The following is a 12,985-nucleotide window of genomic DNA, read 5'->3' as shown; positions in this document are numbered from 1 at the left end:
ACCAAATCCCTTCCTCCTAGGCCCACAACAAATCTCTATTTCCCAACCTGCTTTGCACATAGATGTGGCCATGTAACTGTGTTGTGGCTAACGGAATGTGAGCAGAAGTAGTGTGTACCAATTCCCCACCTTTCCGTTAAAACCAGCCTTGTGCAACCTCCACGCCCACCTCTTCTGCCCGCACGATGCAAGCAAGCAGGGCGCTCTTGGAAGCCGTGTGTTGAAAATGGTGAAACTGTTAAGACAGGAGGAGGCTGAGTCCCTGAATCCCTGCTTCAGGCGATCTACCTCCCAGTCAGGAGCACCTGATTAGGACTTGACATGAGTTGGAAATAAACTTCTACCATGTTGGAGCCACTATACATCTTGAGGTTTGTGACAGCAGTTAGGGTTACTTTAAGCACAGGGCGAAAGCCAGGAGATTCAAGACCACCAGAGGGAACAGCAGATTCATGCTGCCTGTCCCGTGCCCTCTCTGAGGCAGAGCCCACCAGGTGGAACGAGCAAATGGAATGTCTTGCATGGTAGTTATTCATTCAGTCTGAAAGCACATAGGTGAATTCCAGAAAGTTATCACTGCACATATGTCTTGGTCCATTCGGGCTGCTATAACAAAATACCACAGACTGGGTAGCTTATAAACAACAGAAATTTATTCCTCACAGTTCTGGAGGCTGGAAGCCCAAGATGAAGGCACCAGCACGGTCGAGTTCGGGTGAGGGCCCTCTTCCTGGTTCACAGCTGGCACCTTATCACCGTGTCCACACACAGTGGAAGGGGCCAGAGCTCTGTCAGGCCTCCTTTAGAAGGGCACCGATCCCTTTCATGAGGGCTCATGACCTAATCATGTCCTCAAGGCCCCACCTCCAAATACTGTCACATTGGGCATTAGGTTTCAACATAGGAATTTTGAGGGCACACAAACGATCAGACCACAGCAACATATAATGTGACTCCACTATGTCTCCTAGACGGATTATAGTGACTCCAGGACCCAATTCAGCCTAGTCTTTCCCCACCCCCTCCTCCAGGAGGTCACAGGGCCACTCTGCAGGTTCCTCCTGGGCTCAGTTCAGCAACCGGACCAAAGGCACCAGGCTAACCTCCAGGCCTCAGCAGGGGAGGGGCCCAGAGTCTCTAGAGCTAGTCGCTCAGCCCTCAGACACATATTCCACTTGAGTGGAAGATGCTCACCTCTCCTCTCCATCTCTCGCTCTCCTCTTTCAGACCACAGAGAGCTGGGTTTACATAAGTCAGAGACTCCTGATGTCACTGTAAATGGTTAGGGCCAAAGAGCCGACGAGCCAGTCAGGGCTGTGGGGCTCGAGCAAGTGCTCAGAGGACTCGTCGGCTGGAGAGGGGAGCTGATTCATGAAGGACACAGGACAGGTGACAAGAAGGAAAAAGAGCTCCGGGGCAGCAGCTGGGAGGGCACCTCTCTGGTCTCCCACCCAGACTGGGGGCTGGCCAGGCAGTGGATGCCTGCAGAGAGGGGCAGCTCAGCTTGTGAATCACTATCTTCCTCAAGTTCAAATCCGTCCCTGTGCTGCCCTTCAACATTCATCCTCCAAGTGGCCCCCAAAAGAGGGCCCATGTGATCTACCACAGGATCATTCAAGTGGCAGGACCCGGTTAAACAAATAAATATTGGAATTAAGAAAACTGCTGACACGGACCGCTGTGTATGGTAAATGTTAATGGTGAAGGCTCTGGAGCCAAGCCAGCCAGGTTGGCCTCCTCTCAGGGCCTCGATTTCCTCTCTGGAAAATGGGCACAATAAGAGGATTGTTCTATTGGATAGTACACGGTATAGAGTAATTGTGAGGTGAAATGGGTAATGGACGCAAAAAGTACTTGGAACGGCGGTAGCTTGTGTTAGCAGAATAGCACACATAGAAAATGAAATTTAAAATTTGGCAATATATACATGTAGGCATGAAGAATTTATTTAGACAGACACATAAGCAGTGAGCAGCACTGGTCGCCCCCGGGGAGAACTGAGCTTAAGGTGGCGGACAACTTTGTCACCCTTTTGTAGTGCGTGCAATTTAATTTTTTTACTATGTGAATATTTTAGCTATTATTTTGAAAGATTCCTTCAGTAGCTTTGTGTGGCCCTCAGGATAAAGTCCAAATGCCCTACTGGGCTCCTCAGCCCCAGCTGGCTTCTGCCCCATCTCTCACCAGCTCTCCAGCCCCCAACCCCCAGCACTCGGTGTTCCAGCCACATCGACCTGTTTCCGACCTGTTTCCATTTCCGAGGCTGCCCAGGGTGCTCTCTGGCCTCCCTGACCCCTCAGCCGAGAATCAATCCTCTCCTCTGCATTAACCCTTCCCACCCCAATCCCTACCAGCTTTCTACTTCAGATACCCACCCCCTTCACCAGCACCTCCCTAACTACAGGATCGGCTCCCCCTCACTGGTCTATGACCTCCAGGAGGGTTAGGAAGCTCGTTGCCCAGTTCCCACCCAATCCCCTGGGCCTAGCAAAGGAGTTGAGGCTCAATACACATCCGATAAATTTCAGCTCTCGGGGACACAAGGGTCTCTTGACTAAGCTATTATGAGAATAAAATGAGTAACATCTGCAAAGAACCCCCAGCACAGGATCTGGCATATGGTAGGCTGAATAGTTTTAAAAAGAAAGCTGGTGCCAGACAGCAGAGAAAGCTCAGACGGTAAGGGCAGCTGTTAGGAACAGATGCCCAGAACAACGTCTACTACATGAGAGTGCCCAAAACGTGTTTAAGGAGCAGTGATTCTCAACATCATTGGGAAGAAGAATCAATCACCCAGGGTTTATTATAATTGCACACTTCTGGGCCCATCCCTAGAGATTCCGACTCTGAAGGTCTGACACTGGGTCCAATAAGCTGAATTTTTTTTTTTGTGAGGAGGACTAGCCCTGAGCTAACATCTGATGCCAATCCTCCCCTTTTTTTCTTGAGGAAGACTGGCCCTGAGCTAACATCCGTGCCCATCTTCCTCTACTTTATATGGGACGCCGCCACAGCATGGCTTACCAAGTGGTGCGCTGGTGTGCGCCCGGCATCCGAACCCGTGAACCCCAGGCCGCCGAAGCGGAGCACGCGCACTTAACTGCTTGTGCCACCGGGCCCGCCCAGAAGCTGAATTTTTAACAACTATCCCACTGGTGATCTAAGGACCTCACTCTGAGAGACCAACTGATCTACTTGTGAATATTTATTAAGCAGCTATGATATGCCAGGATAAAGTTAACCTTCACTGTAGGGATAGAGAAGAAACAAGAAAAGTCTGTACCTGTGGAGTTTACATTCTAGTGGGGGTAAAAAAATATGAGGTACACAAATAAATGTAGACGGCCAGCGAGTGTCATAAAGAAAATAAAGCAGGTGTGCAAAGAAGACATGGCATGAGCGTGGGTGGCAGGGAGGGCCTCTCTCCGAGGTCACTGTAGAACGACAGGAAGGAGCCAGCCAGTAAACTGGGGGAAAAGCATCCAGATGCATCTTCCTTTTTCCCCAAGCTCCCCTCAACCCAGGCTCTGGTCCAAGAGTATGTCAAAGGAAACCAAGTCCAGGATAGTGAAGCCCCGCCTTTATTATTGAGGCTTTCAGAGCCATGACAGACTGGGCTATGCAGTCTGGGCTCTGCAGAGGAGACTGCAACGGGGAAGGATCTAGACGGTCCCTTCTCTTCAGGCCATGGTACCCACAGACTTCCTCTGGCCAGGGGCAGAAGTCTGACTCCCTGCCTTTTGGGAAACCTGGCCCCTACTCCATCTCTTGCACTCAAGTGTCCCTAAGGTCTCAGGCCAAGCCAGACCCCAGGGTTGAGCCAGTGGGTGTGACAATGCCCAGTACTCAGACAGGCCTCTTGGTGCCACAGGAGCACGGCCCATATGGGTGGGGCCTTCTAAGCACCCTTCCTGATCTGAAGTCCAGGTCCTTGGGGATCACAGGGGTAGGGATTGGTCCTCAGGATTACGGAGAACATGACATTGCCAAAGAGGCTGACCCCCTTCTCAGCAGGCTGGACAACACATTAGGAAGACGTGAGCCTGGGACCTCCTAGGAGAGAGGCGAGGCGTGTGGCACAGCGAGACACCCAGGGCAGGTGGGCAGCCAGGGGCCAGAGGTTCCAGGGTCACTTCTTCTTGGCACGGTCTGCCGCATCCAAGGCAGCCATGTTGCGGGCAGCTGTGATCAGGTGGATGACACTGATGAGGGACTTGAGCAAGGCGATCGGGGCAGTGATCCAGAGGCCCATTCGGAAAAGACCCACAGAGCCAACTGTGGGAAGGGAGTAAAAGCGACACAGAGAAAATGGGATGCAGGCGAGGGAGGGACCCAGGAGGGTGTGGCCTTCCTCTCCCTGTGCAGGCCAGAACCCCCTCCCATCCTCCCACCCAGCCCCTCATCTCCTACCTAAAGGTCCCTCGGAGAAATTGAACAGGTAGAGGAGGCAGTAGAAGAGCTCATTTCCAGCACACAGGGTAAACAGAGCAGGCTGCAGGAACAGCAAAAAGGCTGCTTCGGCAAGAGGGCGGGGCAGGGGCCTCGCCCCCCTACTAAAGGACAGGGGGCTGGAACCCTCTGAGGATGGGTAGCAGGGAGGAACTGTACTGGGAAAACAGGGGCACAGCGGGGGGGGGGGCAATGATGGGGGAAGGAAAGAGCAATCTCAGCAGATCACTTCTCTCTTTAAAAATCCTTTTTTTTTGTGAGGAAGATCAGCCCTGAGCTAACATCTGCCAATCCTCCTCTTTTTGCTGAGGAAGACTGGCCCTGAGCTAACATCCGTGCCCATCTTCCTCCACTTTATATGGGACGCCGCCACAGCATGGCCTGACAAGTGGTGCGTCTGTGTGCGCCCGGGATCCGAACCCAGGCCGCCAGGAGCGGAGCTTGCGCACTTAACCGCTACGCACGGGGCTGGCCCCTAAAAATCCTTTCTGAGGCTGCCTCTGCTCCCACGACTCTTTGTCATGGCCTAAGGCCTTTGAGAGCTGGCTCTGCCGACCTCTCTGGCTTCTCTCTCCCTCCCTCTCTTCTCCTCGCCAGCCACTCAGTTCCTCCCTGAGTGCACCTGGGCCTTATGCCCACCTGCTGCCTGGAGCAATTCACACAGGCCCTCCCCACCAATCCCACCCTCCATGCCCCAGCTTACAGGCCTCTCCTCCCCAGGCTTGGTTGTCCCTCCTTCGTGCCTGTGCCCTTTCCTAACCTGGGACCAGGGCTCAGCCCAGGACTTGGCAAAAGCTGAGTAAATAAGGGAGGGGCAGGAAATGCTCACTCTGGAGGTGTAGTAGATGCGGAGCACTGGATTTCCAGACAGGTCAATCATCTTGTGACTTTCACTGCCGCGGGCCACAGAACTTGGGGAGAAGTAAGGGGGATCCATGAGCATTCATTACACTAACACCCGTCTAGTCCTTATATCAACCCTCACCAGCTAGGTACTGGGATGGCCTCTTTTGTAGAGAGGAGGCACTGGGGCACAGCTGAGGACCACTGTCTTGCCCAAAGCCACACAATTACCTAGTTGGAGGCAGAGTCAGGATTCAAATGCCACATTCGAAAGCCCCCAGACCCCGTCGCAAGAGCTGTTATCTATTTGGAATCCTTGAATATCGGGTCAGAAGAGTCTTAGGGACTGCTTAATCCCACTGTAAACAGGACTAAAACTGATTCAGAGAGGATTCGCCCAGGATCCTTCAACAAAGCAGAGCTAAAAAGGAGACCTTCCAAAAATCCTGAAGCGATCCCAGACGTCCTGGGATGGTCTCACCCCCACCCCTCGGCCCCACTGTAGTGTCATCTTCACAGGTCAACACCCCCAGAATCGCAGACCTGTGGAGGTGCAGCCAGTGGCTGGCCACATCCAAGCTCATGCTGAGCTGGAAGAGAAGGGTGGCGCGAGGGTACAGCAGGGCCAGGTTGACCAGCAGACACATGGTGGAGCAGCGGTCCGTCAGCATGTCCAGCATGGCCCCAAACCGGGTCCCTGAAAAATGAGGACTATTAGGTGGGAAGGGGCGGTGGATCTACGACCGGGGCCATTATTTGGTGTTTCACTCTAAGGCAGAGTCTAAAAGAAGATTGAAAATGTCCACCATCCACGCCCGGGGAGGAAAACAGGCTGCTGTCCCTAGGGTGTGAGGTTGATGGGCAAGGGTCACCATGACATGAAATGGGGCCGCATGGGAGTGTGGAGAGAATGAAACTCATCAATCCCAGAACCAAGGGGCTGGGTCTCAAGACAAGACTTGAAGTCTTAGGGAAAGTCTTGGAGGTGGGTCTGGAGAATAGATTAAAAAATTAGTCAACCCTCCAGAAGCCATCCCCCTGCCCTCTCCATCCTCCCTCTAAACATGCCTTCTGGAATCACCATTGCTTGTGCCTGGCATACAGCAGACGCCCAGTACACCTGTTGGTTTTCATTCAGAGAAGCCTCCAGCACTGTCACTGCCATGTCTAGTCTTGCTATCCCACACTCCTCACTATCAGTGAGTTCTTCTCAATAGCTAGCTTAAATCCCGTCTGCTAAAAACCAGGCCACTCTGTTCTGCTCTCTACAGAGACGGGAATAAGGGAGCCCTCTGATCCCGAGTACCCGCCCACCCTGAGGTCCTGAGGAGGTAGGGAAAGGGGCAGAGGGTTGTTGGGCCCCAGGGCTGGCTGGGAGGAGGTGTCTGTCACCTTGATTAAGGGCTCGAGCAGCGTGTCCATCGAAAGCGTCCAAAAGTCCGCTGAGCAGGTAGAAGGAGGAGGCCGTCAGGGGGCAGCAGGGCATGAAGTAGAAAGAAATGATGGCGAAGACAATCCGGGCATAACCTTGAGATGGGACGGGGAGGGAGACAGACAGGGCGGGATCAGGGAGCCTGCCAAAGGACCCTCGCCCTCCCTTTCGGCCCGGAGTCGCGGGCAGCACTCACCGATGAGGTTAGGCACAAACAAGAAGATATTTTCGCCTGGCATCGCGGCGGCCCTCTTGTCGCCCCGGGCCGGATCTGGAAGCGCCAGCTCTGTCCCAGCCCCGCTGCGCGGCCTCACCCTCCGGCCCGGCGCATCCGCCGCGCCAACTGCGCGCAGGCCCCTACTGCTCCCGCCTGGCCCCAGATGTTAAAAGTCGCTGCCGGCCGGAGCATGGGCCGACCCAGATGTGCGCGGGGCGCAGGGCGCGCGCACACCACGCCCTTCCTATGGGCAGACCCACGCCTCTGCCCGCCCCGCAGGCGCTCCCGCCTCCAGCTGCGGCCCCTGCTGCTCCAGCTGTGCTCGGCTTCCAGAAACCTACTCTTCTGCGTTCGGCCTTGCAAAATTGGAGAAAGGAAAAAGAGGCTTAAAAAAATGGCTGCGGCCCCTTTAAGACCTGCCCGCTTCCTTTTCCTTTTCCTCCCTCCGTCCCTTTTCATGGGCTCGTACCAAAGCACAGAGGGGGGAGACGGGGCAAAGAACCGATGACGCCGAAAAAAGGAAGGAACTGAAAAGGAGAGGTCAAAAGAGAAGGAGGCCTTGATGCATATCTCTACTTTCCTTTCTGTAGAGGGTGTGACTTCCTGGAGACAAAGGAAAGGGGAGAAGATTCCGCCTTCCCGAGTCATTGCATCCTCGAGAGGCGAGGTTATTTAGTACAGTCCACATTTTTCCTTCCCCGCCCCCTCTCTCGGCCCTCATTTGCTCTCGCAGGCTCCAGGCTACTAGGTGACGACTAGAGAGGCTGGAGGGCGGTGTAGGGCGAAGTTGCTTCTTGCCTGCCCCTAGTGGTAGGAGGATTAGGTCCCAGGCTCCACCCTGTGTGGTCCTCCCAAGTTTCTCAAGCCTCTGGCGCTGGGGTCACCGCCACCAAGGAGGGACCTGAGGGCGTTGGAGGAGAGGCAGGAAGAGCGAATACGACGTGCTGGGAAAATCACCCCCCACCCCCGGTTCTGGAATCCCTAATCTCCTGGCAACGGGGCTGCGGAACGTCCGCAGACACCAGGGTTTTTATAGCAACGGGTAGCAGTGCCCCACCCCGGTCCCCCTCTTTCCAACCTTCCTCCCCAACTCCAACTCCCCGTCCCCCAAGACCTATAATAGCGGTTCCTTAGATCTCCTCGTCTCCCCTCCTGCCGAGTAGCCCAAGATTTCAACCCATCTACGAGGTCGGGTGGGCAAGTCGGCTGCCTTGTCTTGGGAAGGGCCTTGGGTGGGAAGAAGGAAAGAGAGGTCCCCGGGGCGAGGGGACGGAGTCGGAGTTGTGGGAGTTCCCACCCATTTCCTTCCCCAGGAAGATAGAAGGCAATAATTTTTTTTTTTTTCGGAGAAAAAACAGACAGCAGGATGGTTCATCCAAAGGCCTTGTTTAAATCTGGGCCCTGGGGATGGTGGTGGGATGGGTTTGGGGGAAGTGGGCTGGTTTCTCAGCCTAACACAGGCTCCAACTGTTCCAGGATGATGGCATCCACTCCTGCCAGGAATGAGGAGAAAAAGGGCAGCCGGCTGTCCCAAGCTGCAGCCTCCTTGGGTGGAGGTCCGGTGAGCGTTGGAGGGGACTTCTAGACGTGGGGGTGACATGAAGTAGAGAGCTCCTAGGCTAAGGGCACTGTGACCTCCAGCCTTGAGACTCTAGCCTCAACCCTGGGCCCATAGCCCCCAGCTCTAGGCCCTGAGGCCCCCAAAGACTGCCCCCTACTTCCAGGGCCTTCTAGGCCAAACCTCAAGGCCCAGCCCTTGAATACCAGACTCCTTAGACCCAGAGCCCCCAGACCCAGGACTCCCATGTAGCAACTCCCAGGCTGAGCCCCTCTGACTTTCCCTTTCCCCAAAGGTTTCATTATCCCGTTCTGAGGAACTCCTGACCCGGATCAGCACAGAACTCACTAATGAGGCCTTGTTTATCGCTGGCTACCACATGAACCCTGTGCCCACCAAGGAAAAACAGATGCAAGACCGGGGCACTCAGATATCCAATCACGGTGACCCCCCACTCCAGGACCATTGTGTCCAGAGACCCTCCCTTAGCCCTAGCTCCAGTCCCTGACCCCCTCCTAACCACAGCTGACCTCTCCAGGATCTGCGCCCATCTTCCCCATCTTGCAGCCGGCCCCAGGACTGCATAGTGGCCCCCCCTTACTAACCCAGTACCCACTCCTCACTGCTGGCCAGGAATCACCGCAGTCCCTTCCTCCCTAGCCACATCTCTCTCTGGCTATGGGGATAGTAATTTCTCTGACTGGGGCCTCTACTTCCAGTGTTCTTCACCAGGACCCGAGGCACTAATACCCCGTGAGTGAGGCTTCAAGGGAGAGGCCTTTGTCCTGGGAGAAAGATGAGGAGCCTGTAGGGGAGAGAGCGAGGGTTTGACAATATCCTAGCAGGGCGGGGGGATTTTTAAACCATGTCCTGATCTGACCCTCGAATTCAGAGTTCTCAGCCCTCTCCTTTCCTTTCCACCATCTCTAGCTCAGACAGAAACCGTACCCGCACCAAGTCACACCTCCTGCCATCCACTTGTGACAAGGTATGTACTGGGTCCATGGATGACGAGGCTGTTCAGTATTAACCTAACAGTTCGCAGGAAATGCCAGTGCCTGTTTTAGGAGCTTGGGACACAGAAGTGAATGATATAGTCTCTGCCCTTGAAGTTCACAGTTTAGTGTGGGGCCAGTCAAGTAAATTGCCAATTATAATGTAATATGGATAAGTGCCCATAATAGAAATGGAAACAGCAAGAAGACCACTTATCCCAGCCTCAGTTGGGACAGGAAGGAAAGGAATCATGGGGCTTCCTGAAGGAGGTGACACCTGAAGAAAGAATTTTCCAGAAAAAAACTGGTAGGGGTATTCCAAAGGCACAGAGGTGAGTCTCAGTAGAGTGAGTGTCAGTATGTGTGTGTGTGTGTGTGCTCTTAGGGCAGGGGAGAGGGTGGGACCAGGAGCAGTTGAACTGCTGGAGTATGCAGGCAAGGTAGCTGGGGATTAATCAAGAGACCTTACGTGTGCCTTATTAAGATCCATAGACATTTACCTATGGGTCAGGAGTCATTGAAGAGTTTTGAGCAAGGGAGGTTGGAATTTTAGATCAGTCACTCTGGTGGTGAATGGGGAGAGTTAACTGGAAAGGGGAGAGACTAGAGGCAGGGAGGCCAGTTAGGAATTACTCCAAGAGACTAAGCTAGAGATGATTAGGTCCTGAATCATCACAGTAGGAATAGAGATGAGAGGAGGGGCAGTCACGATAAATAAAGACCAGGAAGATTGAGCTTGGTAACTGATCAGAAATGGTGTGGAAAAGAAAGAAGGAATCAGACGACTTCCAGGTTTCTGACTTGGGTAACCTAAATCTGATGATGTCATGCTTCTGCTCAGAACTCTACAATAGTTCCGCATTTCTGAGTAAAAGCCAAAGTCCTTCAGTGGCTTACAAGACCCGACATGATCTCTGTCCTCCCCCACCCCATTGTCTCTCTGATCTCATTGCCTAGAACACTTCCCCTTGTTTCCCCACTCTGCTCTCAGTCATGCCAAGGCTGGCATGAGAGCTGCCAAGGCTCTCATTCTTCCTGGGGCATGGCAGGCACACTCCTGCCTTCAGACAGATTGGGTTTGAGGTGCTCATGGGAACTCCAGGTGGAAATAACCTGTAGACAGTTGGAAATACGGCTCCAAAACTCACTGGCCAGGTCTGGGCTGGTAATAGAGATCTGATCTAGGACGGAGTGGGCAGTTGAAAGGTGTGGTTGCCCTGGGAGGGTTTGTGCAGAGTGAGAAATAAGAGGGCACTGAGGATGGAGCCCTGGAGAACCTCTCTATGTAAGGGGTTGGCAGAGGAGGAGAGAGGGGTTCATGAGGAAGGCAGAGAAGGAACTGACAGCAAATGTTGATTGAGTGTCTGTTACGTGCCAGGTCCACCAGGCCTTGGGGATGGTCATTTCTCTGACTGGGGCTGCTACTTCAAATGTCATGACCATGACCAGAGGCAAAATACAGCTGAGAAGAAGCCCCTGTTTTTGTCCTCAAGGAGCTGACTTTATAGTCCCTTTGGAACATTTGATCTCTTCCAGTTGGGCTTTGGTGTCGGAAGCAGCTTGAAGTAGCAGAAAAACCCTGGGCCTTAATAGCCAGTCTGCTATTAACTTGATAGTTAGCCTTGTGCAAGTTTCTTCCTTTCTCCCCATGTCAAATGGGAGCCTTGGAGAAGATGCTCTGTGAGGGCCCTACCTGCCCATACAGTGGTTTCCCTCTCCTTCCCAAATGGCATTTGATTGAGGATTTCATCCTGAGCTGATACCTTCACCTCATTCACCTGCCAGGCCTGCGTGGTCCCAAGAGACTTTTCGTTTCTCATCCTCAAGAACGAACCTGGAAACCTACAGTCTTTGAATTGCCCCTTGAATTGTAGGGCATTGTAGGTTGCCAGAAATGTTGAGTGAGGGGATGTGTGAGTGGATGGTGGGGGGAGGTAAATGGGTAAATGGATAAATGGATAGATAAATTCACTGAACATTTAGTAAGCACTTACTATGTGCCAGCACTGCTCTAGGGGCTGGAGTATAGAAGTGAGCAAAATAGAGTCCCTGCTTTCAAGAACTTTAAATGGGGGGTGAGTGATTAGATAGAAGAGAGATGGGTGGGTGGGTGGATGAATGAGGGATAGATGGATGGGCAGACAGATGGATAAGTGGAAAGATGGATGGGGAATGATGGGTAGATATATGGATAAATGCGTGAATGGATGGAAGGAGAATGGTGTGTAGATAGATGAATGAAGGGATAGATGGAGAATGGTGGATGGATAAATAGATGGGTGGGGGATAAGAGTTGGATGGATCAGTGAAGGATGGAAGGACAAAAAGTTATGAGCCTTGGGTCTAAAGAGTCAAAAGGCTCTTCTTCTTTTCTAGGGAGCTGTGCCTAGCAGCTTGACATCTGGAAGATGATCCCAACCTCTTTGGTGCTACTCTTGGTGCCTCATGCTTTCCTCCATTCTGTCCCTTTAGAACATTCCTCAAAGCTCCTCTTTCACAACTCGTTAAACACTTCAGTTTGAGGGTGACTCCTGGACATGAGCAGCATCACCCCTGAAGACTCTAGTGTTCTGGAACCATCACACACTTCTCCATCCTCAGCTGGCAAGGACACCACCATAAACCCAAGGCTTTAATAAAGAGGCAGAGATCCTTCCCTCCTCCCAACCCAGTGCTCTGGTGTGGCTTCTCTGGGGTGGAGATGCGGGAGGAGTCCCCTCCCCTTTTTTTTTTGCCAAATATGTGGGCATATTATCCAAATGGTATAATCCATATTATTGGAATGGTTTTAATTCAGGCAGTTATCAACCTGTTATCTGTCAACCTGTTGGCAGAGATGAGCCCATGGATCCAAACCCAGCCTTCTAGCCAAACTCCAGCACCTTAAGGTCTAGGCCTGTGGCATCTGAGAGGGTCCACCTTTCCTTCTGTGGAGCCACCTCTGCCACCAATGTTGGTGCTGAGGTCTCCGCTCCAAGCTTTGGGGCCTCATGCCTATGGGAACATATCCTGCCCATTACTATCATATCACATATCACATCATACCCATTACTAGCCAGAAGGCAGTACAGTAGGCTTTGTGGAATTTGCATTTAAATCCCAGTCTGGCCACTTATTGCAGCCTCCTGAAGAAGTCAGTTCATATCTCTGAGCCTCAGTTTCCTTATCTGAAAAATGGGAATAATTGTCCCTGTCTGACAGGGTCTTTGTAAGGGTTAAAAACAATGCATACAAAGGGATTAGCACAATGCCTGGCACAGAATAAATGCCCCAAAATTTAGCCTAGTGTCAAGATCAATTTGCCTCATGGTCTCCTAAAAGTCAACCCTCGTTTGAGTATTTCAGTATCCCTTCGAGTGTCCTAAAAATGTTTAATTGTATTTAAATATAAAATTTTAAGTAAAAAAATTCAATTAATTTGGAGAAAGACTCTTTAGACAAAAAGGCTATAAATTCCTTATAATGTTAAAAAAGTAGATAAAGTAGACAAG

At 52.3% G+C, this 12,985-nt stretch overlaps 2 protein-coding genes across 3 annotated transcripts; one reads left to right on the top strand and one right to left on the bottom strand.

Annotated features, from left to right (window-relative positions):
• Window positions 1-3,187: 3,187 nt before the first annotated feature.
• On the bottom strand, window positions 3,188-7,316 carry CDIPT (CDP-diacylglycerol--inositol 3-phosphatidyltransferase). Its single transcript, XM_004439419.3, has 6 exons — window positions 6,921-7,316; window positions 6,685-6,819; window positions 5,836-5,989; window positions 5,279-5,360; window positions 4,411-4,492; window positions 3,188-4,275 (listed from the first exon to the last, which is right to left on the bottom strand). The coding sequence occupies exons 1-6, from the start codon at window positions 6,961-6,963 to the stop codon at window positions 4,130-4,132; spliced, it is 642 nt and encodes a 213-aa protein (XP_004439476.1). The 5' UTR covers window positions 6,964-7,316; the 3' UTR covers window positions 3,188-4,129.
• Window positions 7,317-7,544: 228 nt separating this feature from the next.
• LOC147913621 (putative protein T-ENOL) lies at window positions 7,545-12,156 on the top strand. 2 transcript variants are annotated; one of them, XM_087417293.1, is made up of 5 exons: window positions 7,545-7,608; window positions 8,418-8,502; window positions 8,795-8,942; window positions 9,430-9,487; window positions 11,967-12,156. In XM_087417293.1, the coding sequence occupies exons 2-5, from the start codon at window positions 8,419-8,421 to the stop codon at window positions 12,049-12,051; spliced, it is 375 nt and encodes a 124-aa protein (XP_087273419.1). In that variant the 5' UTR covers window positions 7,545-7,608; window position 8,418; the 3' UTR covers window positions 12,052-12,156. The 2 variants fall into 2 exon arrangements, with proteins under 2 accessions (XP_087273419.1, XP_087273418.1); XM_087417292.1 differs by having other exon boundaries at window positions 7,545-8,502.
• The last annotated feature ends 829 nt before the right edge of the window (window positions 12,157-12,985 follow it).

Source organism: Ceratotherium simum, chromosome 26 (assembly GCF_057802395.1).
Source record: "Ceratotherium simum simum isolate JZ-2026a chromosome 26, ASM5780239v1, whole genome shotgun sequence".
NCBI lineage: Eukaryota > Metazoa > Chordata > Mammalia > Perissodactyla > Rhinocerotidae > Ceratotherium > Ceratotherium simum.
The sequence above is the reverse complement of the archived record's forward strand: the minus strand, read 5'-3'. Positions and strand labels throughout refer to the sequence as shown.

Excerpts from the sequence above, each read along its gene's own strand:
- CDIPT (XM_004439419.3), bottom strand. The coding sequence starts at position 6,963 with ATGCCAGGCGAAAATATCTTCTTGTTTGTGCCTAACCTCATCG. Across the intron at positions 4,493-5,278 it reads GCATCTACTACACCTCCAGA|CCTGCTCTGTTTACCCTGTG; the intron begins GTGAGCATTTCC and ends CTGTTCCTGCAG. Across the intron at positions 4,276-4,410 it reads TTTCTCCGAGGGACCTTTAG|TTGGCTCTGTGGGTCTTTTC; the intron begins GTAGGAGATGAG and ends CCCTTCCCACAG.
- LOC147913621 (XM_087417292.1), top strand. The coding sequence starts at position 8,308 with ATGGTTCATCCAAAGGCCTTGTTTAAATCTGGGCCCTGGGGATGGTGG. Across the intron at positions 8,943-9,429 it reads CACTCAGATATCCAATCACG|CTCAGACAGAAACCGTACCC; the intron begins GTGACCCCCCAC and ends CACCATCTCTAG. Across the intron at positions 9,488-11,966 it reads TGCCATCCACTTGTGACAAG|AACATTCCTCAAAGCTCCTC; the intron begins GTATGTACTGGG and ends CTGTCCCTTTAG.